This window comes from Octopus sinensis, linkage group LG18 (genome assembly GCF_006345805.1).
Source record: "Octopus sinensis linkage group LG18, ASM634580v1, whole genome shotgun sequence".
Lineage (NCBI taxonomy): Eukaryota > Metazoa > Mollusca > Cephalopoda > Octopoda > Octopodidae > Octopus > Octopus sinensis.
In genome coordinates this window covers 36,731,654-36,755,245 of record NC_043014.1, presented here as the reverse complement: position 1 = coordinate 36,755,245, position 23,592 = coordinate 36,731,654, and the positions used below count along the sequence as shown (strand labels likewise).

Sequence of the window (23,592 nt, the reverse complement as noted above, 5' to 3'; positions counted from 1 at the left end):
AATTGAAATAGTTAATATTTTCGTAGAGGACTTGTTCCGAGGTACATTTTGGCAGAAAGAAATTGAGTTTTGATCAAGCGAGAATACTTTAAAAAGTGAGAAACAAAAAGTATCAATATAGCTAAAGTGTTATGCAAAATGAAATGATATGTATGGTAGGCAAATTCGTTATGTAAAAAAGAAGTATTGGCTCACGCAAGCAAATTTTATTGTGTATTTGTTATGGCTAAATTTTGCTGAATATATAATATTTATTATTGTATCATTCAGTTTATTGTACTAATTTTGTACTACTATAATTTTTTATAGTCCATTTTAAAAATTCCTATTATAAATTAATAATTAAAATGATAAATTTTCTTAAAGTGCGAAATATATTTTAACTGAGCTATTTTTAATATTTAATAGAAGTAACAAGTAATAACAAATAGAAGTAATAACTTGTAATAACAAATAGAAGTAATAACTTGTAATAACTAATAGAAGTAATAACTTGTAATAAAACTTTTACTTTTTATAAAAGCTAATATTTTCTGAATCTAAATATTTCATCTGAAATTTTATCCTTATCTGCAATATTTTAAGTAAAAGTTTTCTACATCTGTATTTTACCAGATCTAATAAGTTTTCATGAACTTTTGCAAGTATAATAACGCTTCCTGTAATTTTGCAGGTTTCTAATCTTAAGAATATTGTTTCTCTTGCTCGCATTTTCCATGTAATATTACTCTTTTACTCTTTTACTTGTTTCAGTCATTTGACTGCGGCCATGTTGGAGCACCGCCTTTAGTCGAGCAACTCGACCCCGGTACTTATTCTTTTGTAAGCCCAGTACTTATTCTATCGGTCTTCTTTTGCCGAACCGCTAAGTAACGGGGACATAAACACACCAGCATCGGTTGTCAAGCAATGCTAGGGGACAAACACAGACACACAAACACACACACGCATACATATATACATACATATATACGACGGGCTTCTTTCAGTTTTCGTCTACCAAATCCACTCACAAGGCTTTGGTCGGCCCGAGGCTATAGTAGAAGACACTTTCCCAAGGTGCCACGCAGTGGGACTGAAACCGGAACCATGTGGTTGGCAGACAAGCTACTTACCACACCGCCACTCCTGCGCCTATATATATATATTTACCAGACGCAAAAATGAAGTCGATGTTGTTACATAACTTCAAGGTTCTGAGAGATTTGAATAGCTTTTTAAGCTATTCATCACAATGTATTTGGTTTGCACGCATTGTTAATCAATTAATTGATGAATTTATCAATGAACTAATTAGCCTTCGACAAATCTCATTAGGATTTGATATGTAGTTCTCTATACAAAGTTAATACCAAAAATTAACTTTGCACTACTATTTGCAGGAATTTTGGCTGGATTGTGATGTTAATTTTGAATAATATATTAAAGCTGAGTTTTGCTTTATAATCCTTCCTATTCTTTTTGGGTGTAAACTGAACCACAGTGACCTAGTTGTGGATATATCCTCAAAGATAAGAACGTTCCGTAATGACCCCGATATCTTCTATGTCAGTGGATACTTCATTCTATAGGCTCATTGGTGCAACATCAATAACTTTGTCTAGACGGTGTGTCTTTCTTACATTAAAGTAGCACTTTGAGACCAGGTCAAAACTTGGGCTCCCCATAAATTTGCAAAACATGTCTTGAAACTTAGTATAATGAAGCAAATCACAACAGCTCTTGATCATAGTGGAGGCTGTTTTAGTTATTAAGGTACATCCTTTCTAAGTATCTGTGACGAGAAGAAGGCAGGAATATATGATGGACATGAAATAAGAACACTCCTCAGGGATCCACATTTTGCTGCTATAATGAGGGTGGGCTTCTATGATGTGGTGCTGAATTCTTTGGGAACAGGAAAGGTGACAAATATGAAGAGATTGTGAAAGAGCTGCTCTTGAGTTTGCAAGCACTTGGATGTAGAATGAACATTAAATTGCACTACTTACTCAGTTTCTTGGATGAGTTTTCTGAGAATCTGAGTGATGTTAGCGACGAAAAAGGTGAACGCTTTCATCAAACAGTTAACATAATCGAAGAACACTACCAAGGGCGATCGGACTCAGATATGATGGTGGAGTAATGCTGGTGTTTGATGATGGCCATCCCAGAAGCTGTGCACAAGAGATCTTCCAAAAAGATGACGTTTTTGCAGTAATAAAATGAAAAGATATTTGTTATGGATATTTGTTATGGATCTTCTGTAAGAAGGAAGCTGTATAGCATAATTTGCCATTTGTATATACGAAGACCAAGAAGAAATCTTGCGACACAGAGTTTATTTTAATGAGATACCTCTTGAAATCAGCTCTCGAGAAGAACATCTACATGACAGATACACCTAAATCAGATGTTCAGGTTTTAGGTTTTAGCTTACATATAATAATTATTAAATAATAAATTTATATTATGTTACGTATCTGAATTATAAGTAAAAAAAATATATAGTAATTGAAAGTCCATATTTTTTCAATCCATAAACATATAAATAAAGAAATAAATTACTCCATTATTACTTAAATAAATATTATAGATATCATTCCGAAAATATTTATGAAACTGAATATAAGAAATGAAAAATTCCAAAGTAAAAACGTGTAACTTATCGTTTATAAACTTATTTACGAAAAGATACATATTATCTTTCTTCTTCTTCTTCTTCTTCTTCTTCTTCTTCTTCTTCTTCTTCTTCTTCTTCTTCTTCTTCTTCTTCTTCTTCTTCTTCTTCTTCTTCTTCTTCTTCTTCTTCTCTTCTTCTTCTTCTTCTTCTTATTATTATTATTATTATTATTATTATTATTATTATTATTATTATTAAATTTAATAGTACTCGAAATATAATACGAGCTTTTAGTTATACCAAAACATTTGTACAATCAAAATCACAGTGATTATATTTTCAGATATAATAATTATAAAATAATAATAATTAAATAAATGTATCTAAATTATCATTAACTAATAAAAAATAAGAAAATCATATTTAACAATCAATACTTATATAGATTAAATAAATATCTCAAACAAAAATGTCTACTTATCTCTCCAAAAGGTGTATTATGAACTAAAAAGTTTCAAAACGAAAAACGTATTACTTAGCGTTTATAAATTTACTCGTGAATACGTGGCTTAGAGAAATAGAACAAACAGATGGAAATATACATTTTATCCATGAAAACTACAAATATATTTTAGCTTAGCAAAAAAGAGAATAAAATCTCTAAGAGAGAAACAAATACTAAACAATAAGATATCATCCACTAGAAACCTAAAATTTAGAATTAACTATGATAAAATATAAATAAACTCAAATTACCATATAGTTAAATAAATTTATATAACTACAATTTACTGTATATTCTCTAATACTCTTATACAAATTTATTTGTTTCATTCGTAATTGTTTTTAATCATTGCAGATAAAGATATATGTATATTAAATAAATATCATTTGTGTACTGATTTTTAAGTTTATCATTTTTGTTTGAATAAAATAATAAAAATTACAATAATTAACATTTCGTAAAATTGTCCTTTTGAATAATTTTCATTCATACAATTTTCCATTCGAATAAATGATTTTTGAATAAATGTTTTCGCATAATTGTTTTCAAACTATTATTTTCGAACAATGGTCACATAATCCTTCGTTATAGGGTGATTTCGCTGATTATTTCAGGATCGGTAGTGGAGTTTTGATTTAGAACAAATTTACAGTGTTCAACCCATCTTTCCCAGAATTTCAACTTTGCTAATTTCTGTTCTGTCGCTAGAGAGAAAAGGTTCTGTGGCTCCCTTTAGATTGTTATACATTCCTCTAAGTTTCGGAGAGTTATCATCCTGTTCAAGTTCTTGGGCTTTTTGACCCTCCAAGAAATTTTCATATCATACAATTTTTTCTGTGTAGTTTTTCTAGAGAAAATGTATAGTGATCTTAGTGTTGGTGAGTTTTAGTCCGGAATCCGTGTATTGTGTCTCTTGTGCAAAGTTTGTGGGAGAGATTTAATTTGAGAATCGTTCTCGTTGAACCAATTGTGCTACAACACTTCATGGTTGTTACACTCCTCTATTTCTGCAAGCTTTGAGTTTAAATGCATTTCAAAATGTTTTGTCGTTTCTAGATTTTTTTCAAGAAGCGATGTTTATTCTCAGATGTATACTGCATCTCAGTATCCTCTTTGTATATGTTTTAACAAATACTTTGCTGTGAACTAGTCTGTGATCCGTGGCAAATAGTGGAATATGTTATAACGAAGAACAAGATATATATATTTATATATACTTTTACATATATATATATCTATATATATTCATTATACATATATACATGCAATACATATATGGTTACAAACACACACATATACACATACATATTTAGAGAGAGAGAATGATTGAGCGATTTCTGACTTAAGTATTTAAGTGCGCATTAAGCCAGCAGGGTAGCTTGGACACTAAACTTAGTCTATACAAGCCTTCACCACTGAGTACGAAATCCCTGTGCGTGCTATCTAATGGTCATCATGACGTGCATTGATAGAAGAAGTGAATTGGCTTGAATCAATAGACTCTGCTCAACCATTGGTTTATGAGTTCATTTTGTAGACGGAAAATGTGTAGAAACATTCGTGTGTGTGTTTGCGGACTTCCTGTTTTGCTCACAATCATTGATAACTTGTGATGATTTGTATTCGTCCATATAACTTAGCGTTTCGACAAAATATTCCCGCAGAAAAATCATTTGTTTCGATTTCTTCAAGCAACGTTATAGGGCGGTGCTCAAACATGGCCGCATCCGTTTGACTGATACAAGTAAATGAGTAAAAGAGTAACAGAAATAACATAGTTAAGGAGTAATAGGAGTGTATGTATCCACGTGTGTATGTATACCTGCACTCATATATGCATGTGTATATGTTTAAACCAGGTCACTTTTAGTGATACTGGTAAGGTGCAACCCAGCACAGCCGGTCGCATAGTCGAACTGTCGGTGAATATACCGGGAGACTTACCCAGCTGGTTTGGTAAGGAGGGTGATTTCCGTTGGACACCCCACAGGACGAAAAACAAAACCTGTGAAAATGTGTATTAACGCGGTAGATTTAATGGCCATCCAACAGGTTGGAATAAGATCCCTTATTCTGATGGAAACCTTACACTGATATATCACATGAAACTTCGTCTGCATCCAGTTATGTTGACTAATACGTCTTTTACTTAAATATCAATTTAAAATTCGGTACGGGCAGTGATATCACGATAATTATTACAGATACATGGAGAAAAATAGGGAAGCTTAGATTAAAGGAAAGTTCGAAAATTGCGCGTGGTTTTCCAGGAAAGAAAAATTGCATTTTAGGGACGAAATGATAAGTGATGTTACATTTCGTGGGAAAACCTTGAAAGCAAAATATTTTGCATTGAAAAATATGACAAATTTATTTGGAACTGATTAGATGGAATTATTTAACTTATGGGATCTTTTTATAAAATTTTTGTAAAATCGGATTGGGTCCTCCGCCAGTACATACAAAGCATCGGAGGACTTAAAAAAAAGTTTTTTATGAATTGTGTCTTTGCTCCAAAACAGAGGCAAAACATCAAATGAAAGAAAACGCTATACCGGTATTTAAACCCAAACAAGCTGTACCTTTCACAGCATTGAAACAAGTCAAAAAAGGATTGGATAGACTTGAAAAGATTGACGTTATTGAAATAATTGATTACACAAAATGGGCTGCCCCAACACTATATGTCAAGAAAAAAAGTAAAATCCGATTAGGTGCTGATTTTTTAAGAGGCTTAAATAAATGTTTGATGAGAGTCAAGACTATTGAAATGGTTGCAAGACGCAACGAAAATTTTGGGAAAATTAAAATAAGAAATTAGTGGAAATTTTACCGGTGAGTGTGGTAAATTATAAGGCACGGAAAGAAAAGGACTCTCCCCTGGCACAACATAACATGATGTCATAAAATTACTCGTTATCAAGTCCGGAGGAAATTTTCGCGAATTTGAATGGAGGAAAATTTCTTCAATGTTGGACCTATCGGAAGCATACTTGCATGAAAAAGTTGATGATGAATGTTCTAAATTATTGACAATTAATACTCATAAAGGGCTGTATAAATTTAAGCTACTTCGTTTTGGTATAAAGGTAGCACCTGGCATTTTCCAACAAGTTATGAACGACATACCTTGACGACATGCTCATATAAAAGTGAATTTCGGTGTCAGAATGTTGAGTGTTTTAAAATGGCCTTCGAAAAAATAACTCAGCTGGGAAAAGTGTGAATTTTTTATGACAAGAATAAAATATCTAGGGTAGATTATTGATGAAAATGGACGCAGATCAGACCCGTATAGGGTGAGTGTAATAATATGCCACTCTCGACGAACATTACAATGTTACAGATATTTTTGGGGCCTTGCGAATTATTACCAGGTATACAGACCGTTATGAACGATATAAAAGCAGTTATGTTTACTAGCCGAAAATGAATCTAGATATTGAGAAGATGGTAACATCCTTCAGAAGTTGTACTCTTGCAGCGAAAGCACCACCTAAAAATTTTCAACCTTGGCCCAAGACCGATATGCTATGCACCAGGCCACACCTAGACTTCGCTAGACCGTTAAATCAATCATATTATCTAATATTGGTAGATTGCTATACAAAATGGCCAGAAATATATAAATTTGAGAAACCGAGCTCCACGGTAACAGACGAACTTCAACATGAAATTCTTGTTAGGTATGATGTGCCCGACAGCATAGTCTCCGATAACTAAACAATTCATGGCGAATGAAATTAAGAATGTTTGCAAGAGCTACTCAGTTGAACAAGTCACTAACCCTCAGTGTCACCAAAGACCGAACGGACAAGCTGAACCGTGTAATACGAAGCCCTAATATCTATTTCAGGCGAGTCGCCTACTACACTGATGTTCGCAAGATAAATTAGGTCAGTTTCGCAAAATAATAAAACGAGTCGGTAAAATGACAAACCTGGTGAAAGATTCGACATGGAAGCATAAAACACATAAATCAGCTGAAAAGAAGGTTTGCTGAAGAAAGGTTTACGAGGAAAGAAGTATCCATGGAAGTCCACGACGATATTTTTAATGCGCCGACTCCACAAGAAATTGTCGAATCAAGGCGTAGCGGTACAGGAAAAAGAAAGTATACGAAATGGTTGGAGGTAGTACCACAAATTCTAAAAAGAAAGATGTGGTGTAGAAAAAAATATTCACTTCCAGCAGAAGTCAGTCTCAAAAAGGGAGATGTGATAGATACGAGGGGCGTTCAATAAGTAATGTTCCTGACCCACTTGCAGTTGTTTGATCTAGCTGAAAGTTTGCATGTGCACGTATTTATACCTCTATAGATTAAGTGGCGAATTACAGCTCTGAACTAATTGTGGTTTCTGATTTACAGGTGTTTGAACTGAGTCAAGTGTGAAATGGAGCCTGTTGAGTGTCGAGCAGTGATCTGGTTTCTGTATTTGAAAGGACGCACACCACGGGAGACTTTTGATGAAATGAAAGTAACTTATGGTGATGATGCCCCATCATATGACCTTGTAAAACGCTGGCATTGTGAATTCAAACATAGTCGGAACTCTGTGGAAACAGCTCCCTGATCTGGTCGCCCCTTTCTGCAGTTGATGAGACGTCTGTCCGTCAAGTTGAGGCTGCCATTTTGAAAGGTCAACGCATAACTATTCGCCAAATAGCCCATAAGGTCAAGATTAGTACCGGGTCTGTCGAAACTATCATTCATGACCATTTACATATGCAAAAGGTGTCTGCCAGATGGATTTCCAGGTTGCTCACACCTTTCCAGAAGCAAGAACGCGTTGAGTGCTCGAGGATGAATTTGGAGATGTGCCAAGAAGATGAGTCAAAATTGTTCAAAAGACTGATCACACAGGATAAAACCTGGTTCCATCACTATGATCCATAGACCAAAGCCCAGTGAATGCAGTGAAAGCACCGTGACTCACCTCCTCCAAAGAAGGCAAGGGTGCAGCCCTCCGCTGACAAGGTTATGCTCACAGTCTTCTGGGACCAGGACGGAGTAGTGATGACAGATTTCCTGGCAAAGGGTACCACAATTACAGGAGCCTATTATGCTTCACTTTTGAGGAAATTAATAGAAGCTATCAAAATCAAGAGGCGGGGCAAGATCAGCAAAGGCATCCTCCTCCTGCAGGACAACGCTCCGGTCCACAACTCGCGTGTCGCCAGATCAGAAGCACAGGCGTGCAGCTATGAACTCCTTCCCTTGCACCCTCTGATTTTCACCTCTTCCCAGCCATGAAGTTGATTTTGAAAGGAAAGCGTTTCCCAGATGATGCAGCCTTCATTTCTGAAGTCACGTCGTGGTTGGAGGACCAAGCTGGAGTCTTCTACAAAAACGGCCTCCAGAGCTGTATCAAACGATGGGAGAAATGCATAACTCTGGGTAGTTCCTATGTAGGAAAAGACTAATAACTGTGCCAAGTGTCGTTGCTCTACTGTTATGGGACGTGGGTCAGGGGCATTACTTATTGAACGCCCCTCGTATTAACACACATCTGTGTAGACTTATCGGATTGTTATATCGTTAATTACGTCAAAGGGTGCTTTTGAAACTTCCGCTCAGTAAACAGAGAAATATAAATTACGCCTTGTGAAGACATTGATATTGTTATGGATTTTGGCTAGTGCAGTATTTCTGACCCACTTTTGGGTGTGGCGCCGGCACGTCTGGAAGAAAAGTGACAGTCCTTTGTTTACTGGGAGATTAATGGGACCTTTTGGCCTTGTGCGGTCGATTGGAGGTCGTCCTAGACACCCCTTGAAGAAGAGGAAGAAAATTAGTGAGAGAGATAGGGTATAAGGCTAAGGGAGATTGAGGATAGAGATAGGCAGTAAGGGCAGACAGCAGATAGAGAGGATATTGGCAGTGAGAGAGGATGAGGGGCGATAGACATAGGCAGTTAGGGACCAGGGCAGAGAGAGAGGCTATAAGCAGAAGAGCAGATGGAGATTAGGGTAGTGGAAGGAGAGAGAGGAAGTGAGGTTTTGGCAGTTGGTAGTCGGTCGTCAAGAAGGACAGTCGGATTTTGGAAGTCAAAGGGAGTAGTTGGAACCTTAGGAGCAAGCGGCTGGATTCAGGACTTGGCAAGCTGGAGTTAGCAGAATTGAGAGAGAGATGGAGTGCAATATGGGACACCGGCGATTCTAATTAGGAATTAAGGTATTTGATTATGTATTGATACGTGTCACGATGTAAAGAGACAGTGAAAAGAATTGGTGTATTGAACAGTGAAAAGAACAGTAAAGGACTTGTTGATGTGACGTTATCTGTGATGTGTTTTGCAAAAGAACTGTGAACGTTATCTGTTGAAGTGATTTGAAATAGAACTGTTGTCTTCGGACGTGTACCTTTGAAATGCTGTTGTTATTGAACATGATGTATTGAGTAGTCACGTGCATGTCCTCCTTTAAATGTTTGCCTTAAATGTATTTGATGTGTAACAATTGATTGTCATATAAACTGGTTGTTAAATGTAAGCCAGTGTTGCCGTCCTGCCTCTTTTGGTGTATCTCTCGGTTGTATCTCTGTGTCTCTGTTGCCTTGCTGCGGTTGTGTCTCTCTCTCCTCTCTCCGACGAGTTTCCGTAGCTTATTCGCTGCATGGAACGGGCCTGTGTGAAGATTTCCGTAACAGTTCGAATCGGATGCCCCCCACCTCGTAACAATATTAAGTCCACTTCGTTAAATTATATATCCGAACATTTTAAGGGTATAAAAGTATATTACATACGTTTGATCATTATAAACAAAATCTTTATACAGGTCTATCAGCAAGAAACTGCTGAACCTTCTTTCTCAGAGTGCGAGAGACTACAATTGGCATTCACTCATTCACCTTTTCAATGCCATTGCTCTCCGTACTATATCTTCTTCTTAACCATTGTTATATAAGCGCAATTATGTATTTCTCTGATATATATGTTTCTCTTCATTGTTCATTTAGATTCTATAAATGACACCAGCTGACGGTATTGATGTTCGGATGACTTGTAACATGATGATATGTGGTATATAATTCTTTTGACTTCAAACTGCAACAAAACGAGGTTAGAGTTGTGCATATACAATACGTCACGAAGGACAACATACGTGAAAACCATTAATAATTATCCAAGGTATCGAGAATGATTTATTTTCTGGTGAAGTAAGCTCTATTACGTGTTGGAAAGCAAACCCCACATGCGAAGCTGTAGCAGTCTGCTCATGGGAAGATTATAAACGAACTTGAACAAGGAAGATGGTTAAAGGTTAGTGTTATCTGGCTTACAGTTATTCAGCTACATTACTATTAATTTTCGGCAGATTTATTCTTATTGTGTATTTCTACAGCACTGTCGAGTAAGCGTCCCTGAGTATTTTCTGTATGTTGATAAATTTGGAGTTTGGCTTAGGTTTTTGATATTTCTTTTTAAATCACTCCTAAGACATCTTATTGTAGCGATTATTTCTATTTTCATCTCTTACATTCTAGTTGTCCCTTATTTCCTATCTGTATATTTAGGACACTTTTCCATTTCGTTTAGAAATGAATTATCTATTGTTGAGGCTGGTATCTTTTGTAAAAAAAACAATTTCTTTCCTGGTAGCTTTTGAATGTATCAGTGTCGATTAAAGTTGATCTCCAGGGCTATGTGAACTGACACATCCCAGACTGTTGATTTTTTCTTTTGCAGAGGCTCTTCTGGTGTAAGTTTACACCACCTCATTTTTGTATTATATAAAGGCATTAATGCGGTGAGCTAATAAAATTGTTAGCACGCAGGACGAAATTGCTTTGGGGTATTTGGCACGTCACTACATTCAAAGTTCAAATTCCCTCGAGGTCAATTTGTCATTTATCATTTTGGTGTTAATACATCAAGTACCAATGAAATACTGCAGTTTATGTAATCGACTTGTCCCCTCCCACCAAATTTTCCACCTTTAGTAGTAAGGATCATATAAAATCAATAAGACACCGAGCTGGCAAAATCGTTAGCACGCTGGTCAAAAGACTCTTTACAGTGTTTTGTCCTTCTACGTTCTGAGTTTAAATTCCACCTTGGTTGACTTTACCTATTATCCTTTCGAGGTCGATGAAATAAGTACCATTTAAGATGTAATCGTCTAGCCCCTCCCACACCAAAAGTTCAGGCCTTGTGCCCAATATAGAAAGGATTATATGAAGTTAATATAATTTCCAGTAAGCGTAATTTCCAAGTTTGTCGCGTCTCTTGTATTCAGTCTTTGTTAAATCTGTGTTTACTAGCGACTATATTTAATTTTTCTCTCACCAATATCCAAATATTCCACAGGTATTTAATTCATTCTGTTTCATTACATGATTTTAGTATTTTCGATTTAAGAAAGCTTTTATTCTGTGCCTCACTCAAAACTTCGACAGTCCTCGCATTCTTCTATCTATTCCCACTTTCTGTAGAAATGTCAGGTATTGAACATCATTTTAACATTTTTCTATTGCATGATTGTTATGCATTTTCTTATTGTTGCTTATATTGAAGATACGAAACAATATTTTCTTTGTATTCATATCTTTCGGCAATTTATTTTAGCCTTCTTCTGTTCTTTACAACTTATATTTATAATTCCACAGTGTTATAGTTGCATAATTTCCATATATCTGTGTTAATAGTAAATATAATCTAGTTGGTGTCATTCTATGTCCCTCGTTCCTTTATCAAATGACATTAAAATTCTTAACATTAGTGTTCTTAACTATTTCCTGCCATTGATTGTTATTTCGGTGCAGTTTTCTAATCCAAATCTCATATGCAGTGCCTAAATGAATGTCTGTACTGTGTGTAGCAGATGCTCTATTTGTGCATGATCTCACAACAAGAGCATGTTTGTATACGAAAAGATGTTTACGTGATCATCCATTACGTTTGCATTTGAGTCTGACTTAGAGGAACCTGATGGTTTCTATAACAATAACATCATCAAGAACAATAACAGCAACAACGCAAGCATTACATCAACAAAATACAATGAAATATTTCTGAACTTATTAAACCCAGAAATACTCTTCCGCTTGCAACAGAAATTGGTGAAGCACCACGTCTGCGGTCGCTCCTGTTGTGTAACCGGAAACATTAACAATGACTTCCATATAAACTTAATAGGCAACAACAAGACCACCACATCAGTTAGCACCATCATTTGAGAAAGCAACACGAGACTGGGTTGAAATTCTATTTCAGGACAGCATAGATTTAGTGTTTATGCTCCAATGAGGTGAAAGCAAAAATGATAGTCACGCACGGGTACTATAGGGAGAAAGGTAGCCACAACAGCAGCATGAAGAACATTACTCGCTTCATATTCACAACAAAGGCAGAGAAGGGGTTGGCCACTCCTGTTATCGAAACTTTGAAGTCCCACAGGGGTGCCAACCTACCAAAACTAACGACATCGTAACATGAGCACAAATGGCAGATGTACACTTATAGGCATCAGACAAATTCCGTCTTTTCTTCTTGTGTCTCATCAAACGTCGATAGATACATGAGAGTGCGGCAAATTGCGATCAAGATGTGGAAGAAAACCAAAATAAAATTACATTAGTATCAGTAAGCGAAAAATAAATAGAAAAAAGAAAAAGAAAAAAGAGAAAAAGAAATGTCAGAAGGACACCAAAATTCTCAGTAACTTAGTGAAACCACAGCAATATCAATAAATTATTATCATGAATAAGAAAAAAAAACATCAGAGACATTTTCATTGAATATTTTTTGCTTGCTGCAACAGCTGCCACGTTGCTAACATTAAGATGTGTCGGTGTGATAGCATTAATAAAAACACTACAGGAATCACTAATAAATGTCAATTAAGAAACGGTTGTTAATATTATTAAATTTCCTTATTGATTACTTTGTCATTTTCAGCGTTATGTAGCGATCTCTCTTTGTTTTGACTGTCATGAATTTGACAAGTGTGAGTGATTGAAGAGTCTTCCTTGCATCATTTTATGTATGGTGCATACCAAAACGAATGACTAAATCAATATGGATCGTCAATAGCGTGTATCTATCAGTAGCCAAGAAACATTACTCGATTATTCACGCTTAGATATTTTCCAACTTTCTATCAAGTTTTCTTACTCTTTTGCTGTTTATCCATAATTTTTACCTGAATCATACATGTGTTTTGATCATATTTCTGTTACAGGAGGCCGCATTTTCATTTCAACGCTGTTGACAGCTATGATTTCACTGTTAATGAAGAAAAGGGAGTGTAAGTTAAGATTAAAGAAAATATTTTCTTTTTGGCTCCAACACACAATCTTTCTCACTTGGTTATTTGCCATGCTTTCTGTATTTCTGTGCCACCCAGACAAGTGCTTAGATACGCCCGCAAATACACACAAAGGCACCTACACATACATGCATATAGAAGTAGAACACTGACTTTCCTGACATTAATGGTCAGCAAATGTCTCATAACGCGTACTTATTTACAATAAATTAGAGGTACCTATAAGATGGTCGGCTGAAAATTTATAGGCTGATCAAGATACCCTGACTGAAAATAACCAAATGAAGTTTATTTCTCAACGTATTCCTTCTTGCAGTCCATACACTTCTCCATCGGTGTTGCAGTGCTTGGATTCCATTCGTGAAGAAGCTTTCATCCAACAGCAGATATGAGGTCGTTCAGACTGCGATACTAGTACCCAATCTAGTCATTCTCCATGCCAGAGATGCAATGCATAGTCTGCTGGGGTCAAACCAGGAGAATTGTGAGTGGGAGGGATCAACCAGTTCAAAGCCACAGTCACACAAAATCGACATTAAAAGCAAGGATTTTTGAAACATTCATGTGTGTTTGATCTCAGCATTTTGAAATAAACTTTAGGTTTCTGATGTGGCCATTTTGGAAATAGGTCAAGAAACACTATGTCATTTGTATCTCAAAAATCTGAGGCTGTCATCTTCAGAGTCTCTGGCTCAAAGTGATAAAGTCAACACTCATCCTAGGTAAGTAAACATTCAAGGAAATCAGCTCGGTCGTCTTGAAACGATGAGAGATTTTCCCGTCATATGATTGGCCTGGGTCGCTTTTGATCAAGTGTTAGAAGACGTGGCACCCATCGAGCAGAAACGGTCGTTATTGTGCAAAATATTCTGAACCCTCTCATGGATTATCTGTTAGCATTCTTGTATTTTCCTCATTCAGCTTCACTTTCATACTATTTTCTCGATGGTATACTGGATCGCTATCGTTTGATTTATTTTCTTGTATATATATGCTGATTTCATTTCTGTTCTCATTTGTTCTTTTCATTGATAATTTGCTGTATGCTTTCTTCTTGTTCGTATTCTACTGATTTACTTAATTTCATTTCGCTTTCTGCCAACTCCTTCATTTCATTTGTCTTGTATTTGATCTTCCTCAGACCTTGTACTTATATGACTTCTGCTATTTCGTTGGAAGCCTACGCAACGTTTTATTCTGCATTCCCGTTTTCTATCACATCCTTTGGCTTGGGCTGCCGTTCATGCTTTGGTTATCGTCTTCAACATAAGGTTGCATGGCCTAGCTTTTAGGGTATCGTAGTCATAACCGCAAGATCAGGATATCCATTTCTGGATTGAGTGGTGCATTGTTTTCTTGAGCAAATCATATCTACTCACATTACTTTTCCATAACTGCGACACCCAACGTGTGATATACCGAACTCCTATTCACAGCACGTCGATTTGATGAATGGAGTTAGCTAATGTACGACACATACTTCTGATTACTTTTAAAAAAATTATTTTGCAGGGTGTTCAGCAAGAAATTGCAAAACCTTCTTTCTCGGCCTACGAGAGCCTACTATTATTAATTAATTAAATAAATAATTAATTAATTAATTCATTCATTTTTTCAATTTCATGACTCCATATTGTTATCTCTTTCTGCAGCATTGTTATATAACTTCAATTGTATATTTCTCTCATTTACTTGTTAACTTGTTTTTACTTATAGCTATATATGTTGTAGAAATAACACCAGCTGAAGGTATTGAAGTTGGAAAGACAATTAATATATCAATAACATGCTTGCATGCGTTAAAGAATTTTCTTGACTTCAAACTCCAACGAAACGGAACTACACTCGTACATATACAATATTCTAGGAAAAAGGAGAAATACCTGAAATTAAATACTATCAAAGGTTTCGACTGTGATTTACCTGTTGATAATATAGGTTATATTACGTGTTGGAAATATAAACCCACTTGCAATGATGTAGCAGCTTACTCATGTAAAACATTGACAACAGCTTCACAACCGAAGATCATGAAAGGTTGGTGTTACCCGGCTTTTGCACTTATTCAGCCCCAGAAATATTCATTTTAAGTAGATTTATTTCTTCTGTGTATTTCTAATGCACTGTGGAATGCAGACCATCAGATTTTGACACATGCAATATTTTGCACCTGCCAAAATCCGTTGCTTTTGTATTTTATATTGCAATGAAAATACTCTGTGTATGATGTGCTATACCTAGTTTTTCTATTCTCTGTAGAATGACGTAGAAGTTAGTATTAATTATGTAGAAGGACAAAAAATTTCAATCATCCACTGTATGTTAAACACAATTCATTATGTAAATGACTAAATTCGGTTAAAACATTTATAATTTTCCAGTCACGGTTAGATTAGGTTTTAAGGATAAGATTTAGGAATAAGATTAAAGCAGGTCCTTCATAGTCACCATACAGCGGCTAAATATTAGATTCTCTCCTTTTACTTTTCATTCACCCAAGATCAAACGGGCAAGCGGAACGGTTCGTGGATGCCTTTAAAAGAGCATTAAAGAAATCAAGAAACGAGCTAATCGATAACGCAGCAATGACAGAACTGTTGAATGTTTGTAGGATAACACCAAACCCAAACACTTGTTCAGGCAAGTCGCTTGCAGAACTAATGTTTGCTTGAAAAATAAAACCAATTTTTTACTAGCTGTTACCAGTAAGAAAAACAAATAGGGAAAACACTAAAAATACGAGAAAGTATTTAAATATCGGTGCCAAATTTTTCAAAATACATAAAAATGCAGAGATATTGTGGAAAACGGAGTAGTAACAAAACGAGTAGGTAAAATGATATATTTGACAAGAGGCGAAAAATGAGGACACAACAGACGTTTAAACCAGATAGATATACGAAAAAACAAAGAGACGTCCGTGAAAGTGCTCAACGACAAACTTGATGTCCCACAATAATTCCAACCTAAGAGGAGCAGCACGAGGAAGAGGAAATAAACAGAACTTTTGGAAGTGTTTGTTTGTGTGTATGTGCGCGTGTGTGTTGTGTGTGTGTGTGTGTGTGTGTGTGTGTGTGTGTGTGTATGCAAATTAGAAACAGTAGTTCACAGGGTCCAGCATCAAGAACAATTCGTCTGGTGTTAACCATTTTAGTTTAGTATGAAGATTGTTGTTTATATTAATGAAACCACCCAATAGTCAAAGCATGTTGTTCTAACATTTTGCTATATTAGATCGTTTTCTTTTCAGCAAAATCTAGCTTAAAGCATCTTCAATATGTCAAGAAATTTAAGGAGAAAGGCAGACAAGTGAGAACCTTTAGTTGTGTAGCAAATGTTGGCGCACCATTTGAATCGCATGTAGAATTTGTGTGGATTGTAACAAACCACGGTAAATCATATAATGTCATCAAAAAAGAGAACATACCAGTTACTTCGACCTGTTATTCTCTGGTATCATCTGATTATAATATCACTACACCAATCCAAGACGATTCTGTCACAAATATAACATGTCAAACAAAGTTTGGTTCATTTGAGGTACATATTACCGATGAGATATAAGTTTGTAAAAAAAGGTAAATCTATTTTCTATTTCTTACCCTGATTAGTGTTTACCCTTTTCTTGTAACAACGGTTATTTAACTCAGCTCAACCGCTATCTAAGAGTCGACTGTATTCCGGGTGTGATCTCACATCCGTTCTTTTCAGGAACTATAATATCCAATGTATCCAAATTTCTTTCAAAATAGTTCTTGTAAAATGTATGTGACGTGGCTACTAATCTTGTTAGTTAAAATGCCACATAGAGGTATTCTCGTTTAAATATGCTTACGGTGTCTCTATGCTATTGTATGTATTCAAACCTTTCATACATGTGTGTGTGTGTATGTCTTTGTGTGTGTCTGTGCCTTCTTACGTACGAAGATGTTTTCATGTTTTTATACGTGTGGGTCTTTGCAAATACGCTATATTTATGTGGTTATATGTATGTGGCTTCTGTGCATTTGCATACGTGAAATGGATACGTTTCCTTGATGGGGGATGGTGCAAATATCTGGGCAAATATTCTTTTAGAAATTGGCTTGCATTCATATTTGTATATGTATGGGGGCATGCATATTTTGTGTACGTTTACACACACGCGTGATTATGAATATATGTATGCATGCGTATTACCATGTATGTATATAATTTTTTCATCAAAATATACTTATACCCTTATGTAATATTAATAATATTATTAGGAATGATACTTAGTGCGCTCCGACTCACAATTGTCAAACCGGCATCACCAACGTCGAAGAAATAACCGTAGGATATTTGGGTTGTAGATACATTGTTTACAAAATAACCGATAGGCATTGTGTATGTTGTCCACAGTTTTTGGCAGCTGGTTACAGTGAAGTCAAATTGGTTATCCATACAATCAACATAGACGAGATTAATAAACAGCTTCAGGATACTGAAAACGGAACATATCTCACACAAAATGGAGAAGTTGTGCAGATCGAATTAGCCAACCAGTTACGCAGGAATTGATGGGTAAATTTAATAACAGATGTTGGGTTTCATCAAAAAGAAATATTAACAGAAAATTAGAAGTGAAGAGAAAAGACATCGCTTACGACGTGTTCTTTGTGAGAATAATCATTCATCATTTTCTCGACACGAATCACGAAGTATGCCGTGCTTGTACTTAGGGCTCGATCCCTGAAATTCATGGACAGGGATTTACAGAGACTCAGTGCGTATATAGGCCCCATTTATGTCTGTGACGGACTGCAACGAGTAAGTCAAATGGTTCCAGACAATGGTAGCGGTTTATAAGTGGAACTTAGCCTAAATGTTTCCAAAAACAACAGACTGGAGATGTCGGATTTTGAACGTGGATCGTTGCTATAATGCACAGTGACTTCTGTTGGTTATCAAAATAAGCAATAATCTATTGGTCGTGCGTTGACTCTAGAGTTTGCTGCATTAAATTTGCCTCTTTGTTTTTTTTTACATGTTCTCTATCTTGAGGATCGTAACAAGCTGTTATAGATATTGAAAAGTATAACGCCCTAACTATGACAGAGAAGGAAGAATCGTGTCTGCATAAATACTGGCGATTTCACTCTCATCGTTCCGACCACTGGAACTCATGATAAACGGTGCATTACCAAAAGCGATCGAGATGGTTGCATGAATGTCTGTTATAGATGACAAGATGAATGGATATCGTTTATAATTTTAGGTATTCTGGTTCAGTCCATATGTCCATGTTAATTAAAATTGAGAATAATTTTCAAGCATCGTTACCCTTCCCACTCAGAAAGGATTAAGTACTGGTGATAACTGTTTGGTATTGGTGTAGCTGAATGACGGCTGATCTCGTCATAAGAACCTTCTGAGCAGAGTGACAACAATTCACTTTGTTTCTTGTCGAAGGAACAGGGTTCAGTGTTCAAGAGATGCATCCATTTCAATTGAAGACGTGTGATGGTGTAAACTGATGATGTGAAGACATGAAAATACTGTGCAAAACTTCCAAATAAACAAGTCAGGCAGACATGGATGTCAGTTCTGAAGCTCATTTTCGTACACTTGCTTTCCTTCCCCGTTCTTTACTCTTGTCAGAAAGGTTCATAGAAATTTCGGGGTTTTGTATCTTGAATGTTTCCAAGCACCTACCACATTGTATTAACAGGACAAGGAGCTGTGTGAAACGTCGAATTTCACATTTACAGGGTTATTGGATATCATGGCTGTAAATGGAAGAGGAAAAATTGTCATCATCTACAATAAGATTCTAAATAGTACATACTTCAGAATGATAAAGAAATCTTTTCGGAAGGTACACTTGAGATGAAATGAAGTTGAATGTTTGGTATGAATTTTATAGTTACGAGTAATATGGTGCAGCCAACAAACGAACATGCCCGAAAAGTATGTATGTATGTATGTATTTACGTATGTATATATATCTTTCTACCTGTGTATGTATTTATCCTTTTATATTCATAAACACACATAAACGCGCGCGCGTGTAAATATGTATACTTGTTACCTTCTTCATAACTTAAGTATATTTTCTCTATATGATGTCAATTCTTCCCTTTTTCAGACTGCTGTTTGCTTAACATCTTTTCGAAAATTTCGACCTCAACTTTATTGGTAATAAATATATATATATTTCCTCTAAATAGTGTACTGAGTTCTTTGTTCAGTAGTTACTACTTGTTGCTTTTCAGTATTAAGTATGTATGAATATCACCGTGATCACCGTGACCGACCAGACCATCAGATGTTGCTTCACATCGCTGGTCACAATGCGTTTGCATTGTTTTAGCCTTCGAATGACGTCACCCCGCTGGCTAAGCGAGCAGGCCAACAGAAGAAAGAGTGGGAGAAAGAGTGGTGTAGGAGTACAGCAGGGATCAGCACCCCCTGCCGGAGCCTCGTGGAGCTTTTAGGTGTTTTCGCTCAATAAACACACACAACGCCAGGTCTAGGAATCGAAACCGCGATCCTGCGACCGCGATTTCGCTGCCCTAACCACTAGGCCATTGTGCCCCCACATGTATGAATATATATCATTATAAATGTATATCAATATACATGTATATATATATATATATCATTCAACTACTGCAGTAATTGAATAATATTCTCAAGGCCGCAATATATCCACACGCAGTAGCAATTATTAACGATCGTAACATTTAATATAAAGTATCACATCAAAAGAAAAAGTATAGAAAGCGAACAAACTGCTATGGTTTGAGAATTATATTTAGTCTGTTAAGATATTGGATAACAAACGGGGAATGAAAATAATTAAAACTGTTTGGGATCTCCTTTATCTTTCATATATTTCGGCATCCGTGGAGGCGCAATGGCCCAGTGGTTAGGGCAGCGGACTCGCGGTCATAGGATCGCGGTTTCGATTCCAAGACCGGGCGTTGTGAGTGTTCATTGAGCGAAAACACCTAAAAGCACCACGAGGCTCCGGCAGGGGATGGTGGTGATCCCTGCTGTACTCTTTCACCACAACTTTCTCTCACTCTTGCTTCCTGTTTCTGTTGTACCTGTATTTCAAGGGGCCGGCCTTGTCACTCTCTGTGTCACGCTGAATATCCCCGAGAACTACGTTAAGGGTGCACGTGTCTGTGGAGTGCTCAGCCACTTACACGTTAATTTCACGAGCAGGCTGTTCCGTTGATTCGGATCGACCGGAACCCTCATCGTTGTAACCGACGGAGTGCTTCCATCCATTTCGGCATCCTCAATCGCAATTCTCTTATCGAATACTTACTCCGTTGAAGAAAGCCATGGAGCACAATCAGTTTATTCATTCTGTACTCATTCTCCAAGAAGAAATGTTTTATAGTATCCTGGACCATCAAAATATTTTATCGCAAGCAGTACTTTAAATTCCTACAGGAATCAGCTAACGTTAACTAAAATAGTTATTTTCATAGAAACGACGTTAAAACGGTTGTATATGGCGATATTACGAAACCTTCTGCAATTACCCGTGCATGATAAGGATAAAAATGATGGTAATGATAACAGCAACACAACTACAACAATATCAGCGAAACAACAATATCAGCGAAACAACAACATCAACAGCAACAACAACAACAACAATAACGTAACTTATCAAAAATATATATATTTAAAAGCTAACAGTAATTAAAGAAAAGTTCATAATTATTTCTTACTAGTCTCAACAATGTCCACGTGGAAGTGTTTTATGTGTAGGAACATAAAACGCTTCCACGTGGACTTTGTTGAGACTACTAAGAAATAATTATGAACGTTTCTTTAATTACACTTAGGTTTTAAATATATATATTTTTGAGAAGGTTCGATTTTTCAAGTGGAACCGAAACATGCAAAATCTCTCAGATAATTAAAATTTATTATATAGTGGCGTTTTCAATCTTCTGTTTTATAAATATACTCCCACTCGTATGCCACCTAGACTTTTTGTAAATATATATATATATATATAGAATATAAATTAGAAATATAACCACTATTATGCAACTCAAACAGTGATAGACAAAAACCAATACATAAATAACAAATAATAAATATTTTTATAAAAGATATAACTTATAACTAGATCTCAAAAAGTATAAAATGAATGATAAATATATAATATTATAAGTAAAAACACCACGTACGTTTCATGGCTGCAATTAAATTCGAATTACAATTAAGTTTAAATTCAATTGAAATTAATTTGATTTAAAATTATAGTCAATCTTATACTTAATTTGTTGGGATTTTAGTCCCCATATGTATTTGCGAAGCCCTGTAGATTTCATAAGATTTCTATTTCTAAAGGAATGCATATGCTGTGCTACTCTTAATTTAATTTTAGAGGAAGTGGATCCTATATAAATGGCATTTATGTTATTATTATTACTACTGAGTTAATATTGAATGTGTCTAAAAGTTATTTTATTTTAATAAACATTTGACTCCAACGTAACCATATTATTTGAGGATAATAGTTAAATAAATAAGCAAATAATATTTATTTAATAAATAAATAAGATAATAATTTTCCTATAGAAAAAAATCCACTAACTAAATTAGAAACTTAAAACATTAGGATTATTTCCTACAACAGCCAAACAACAACATCAACAGCAACAACAACAACAACAATAACGTAACTTATCAAAAATATCAATAATAATAAAGATAAAGCATTCATAGATTGTACATGTAGAGATAAAACTAAGTTTAATTTAATAATAAATGTGATTTAAACGATGTTGTATATAAATGTGTAATTACATTAATTAATGAGAATAATAGGAATAATAATAACTTAAACGCCATATATATCGGGTCCACGTCCTCTAAAATTAAATTAAGAGTAGCACAGCATATGCATTCCTTTAAAACTAGAAATCTTATGAACTCTACAAGGCTTAGCAAATACATATGATGACTAAAATCCCAACAAATTAAGTATAATTTAAAGTGGGAGATAATTTGTAAGGCGAAATCATATATTATAGGTAGCAAGTCCTGTTATTTATGTTCTAGTGAATTTAATGAAATATTATTTAATAATCATAATAAATTAGTGAATACATTAGACGAGCGTAAAATTAAATGTAGACACAAATTACTTTATTTATATAATACATTTCTAGATAAATAGCGACTATATTTAAACCCTATTTTGTTTCTAATTTGTAGTTATATTTTGTACTAGTATTAATTCTAAAATTTAGTATATGATTTATATTGTATATTACATAATTTAATAAATATAATTTAATATTATTAAATAAATTAATAAATAATTGAATAAATTAATTAATTTATGATAGTAGTGTTGTGTTTGCACTTCTGTAAGTGGATTGAGTATTAGTAAATAAGAGTTAGTAAAGGTTCTTTAAATACTTATAGTTAGATTATATTTAGATGTTTATTTTATTACTAAATATATAATTTATTTAAATAATATAGATTAAAAGATAGTTATTTAATTTTTTGTGGTTGATATTGTTATTATTGTTACTGTTAGTATTATGATTATTATATGTCTACTAAAATTAATAGTATTAAATATATATATCTTTTTTGGTAATAGTTTTAGTATCGTTAAATAAATAATTTTTAATGTGTAGTGAAATATTTTTTTCTTTATGTAATATTTATTTATAACAAGTTTTAGGGATTCATAGTGGAGAAGATATGATATTGCTGTGGACTCGCCCTAGGCAAGAAGTTAAAATTGTTTGCTCATGACACTACATGGACCCTAAGTAAGGCATGTGTAAAATTTGAATGAAATTGGTTGTGTAGTTTTCAGGTTTTAGGGATTCACACAGACAGAGAGACCCACATTCTCAGTTATATATATATAGATGATAATATGTACTTTATTTATTCAATTAAAGAGCGAAGTACTTGATCTAAATATAAATTACTTTACTTATATAATAAGTTTAATTTATTATTATTTAGCATTTGTTTTGAGTATTTATATGATATATAATATATATTTATTATAAACGACAGTTAAGTTTATAGATTGTAATAAATAAATTTTTTATATTAATCAAAATGTATTTTATTATATATCTCGAAGTAGATTTATTTAGATGTTTATCTAATTAATTAATATTATATTAATGAATTTTATTACATTATAGTTTTTAAATTTATTTAGTTTATTAATTAATGATCCTAATAT

At 34.7% G+C, this 23,592-nt stretch overlaps 1 protein-coding gene across 1 annotated transcript in view; it reads left to right on the top strand.

Moving 5' to 3' along the window:
* LOC118766817 overlaps positions 1–17,918 on the top strand; it is a 31,404-nt gene extending 13,486 nt beyond the window's left edge. Inside the window, exons 5-9 of the mRNA XM_036510600.1 lie at positions 10,066–10,369; positions 13,290–13,355; positions 15,093–15,413; positions 16,627–16,916; positions 17,760–17,918. Coding sequence (XP_036366493.1) covers positions 10,360–10,369; positions 13,290–13,355; positions 15,093–15,413; positions 16,627–16,916; positions 17,760–17,918 — 846 coding nt within the window. The 5' untranslated portion in view covers positions 10,066–10,359. The remainder of the gene's footprint in view (positions 1–10,065; positions 10,370–13,289; positions 13,356–15,092; positions 15,414–16,626; positions 16,917–17,759) is intronic.
* The last annotated feature ends 5,674 nt before the right edge of the window (positions 17,919–23,592 follow it).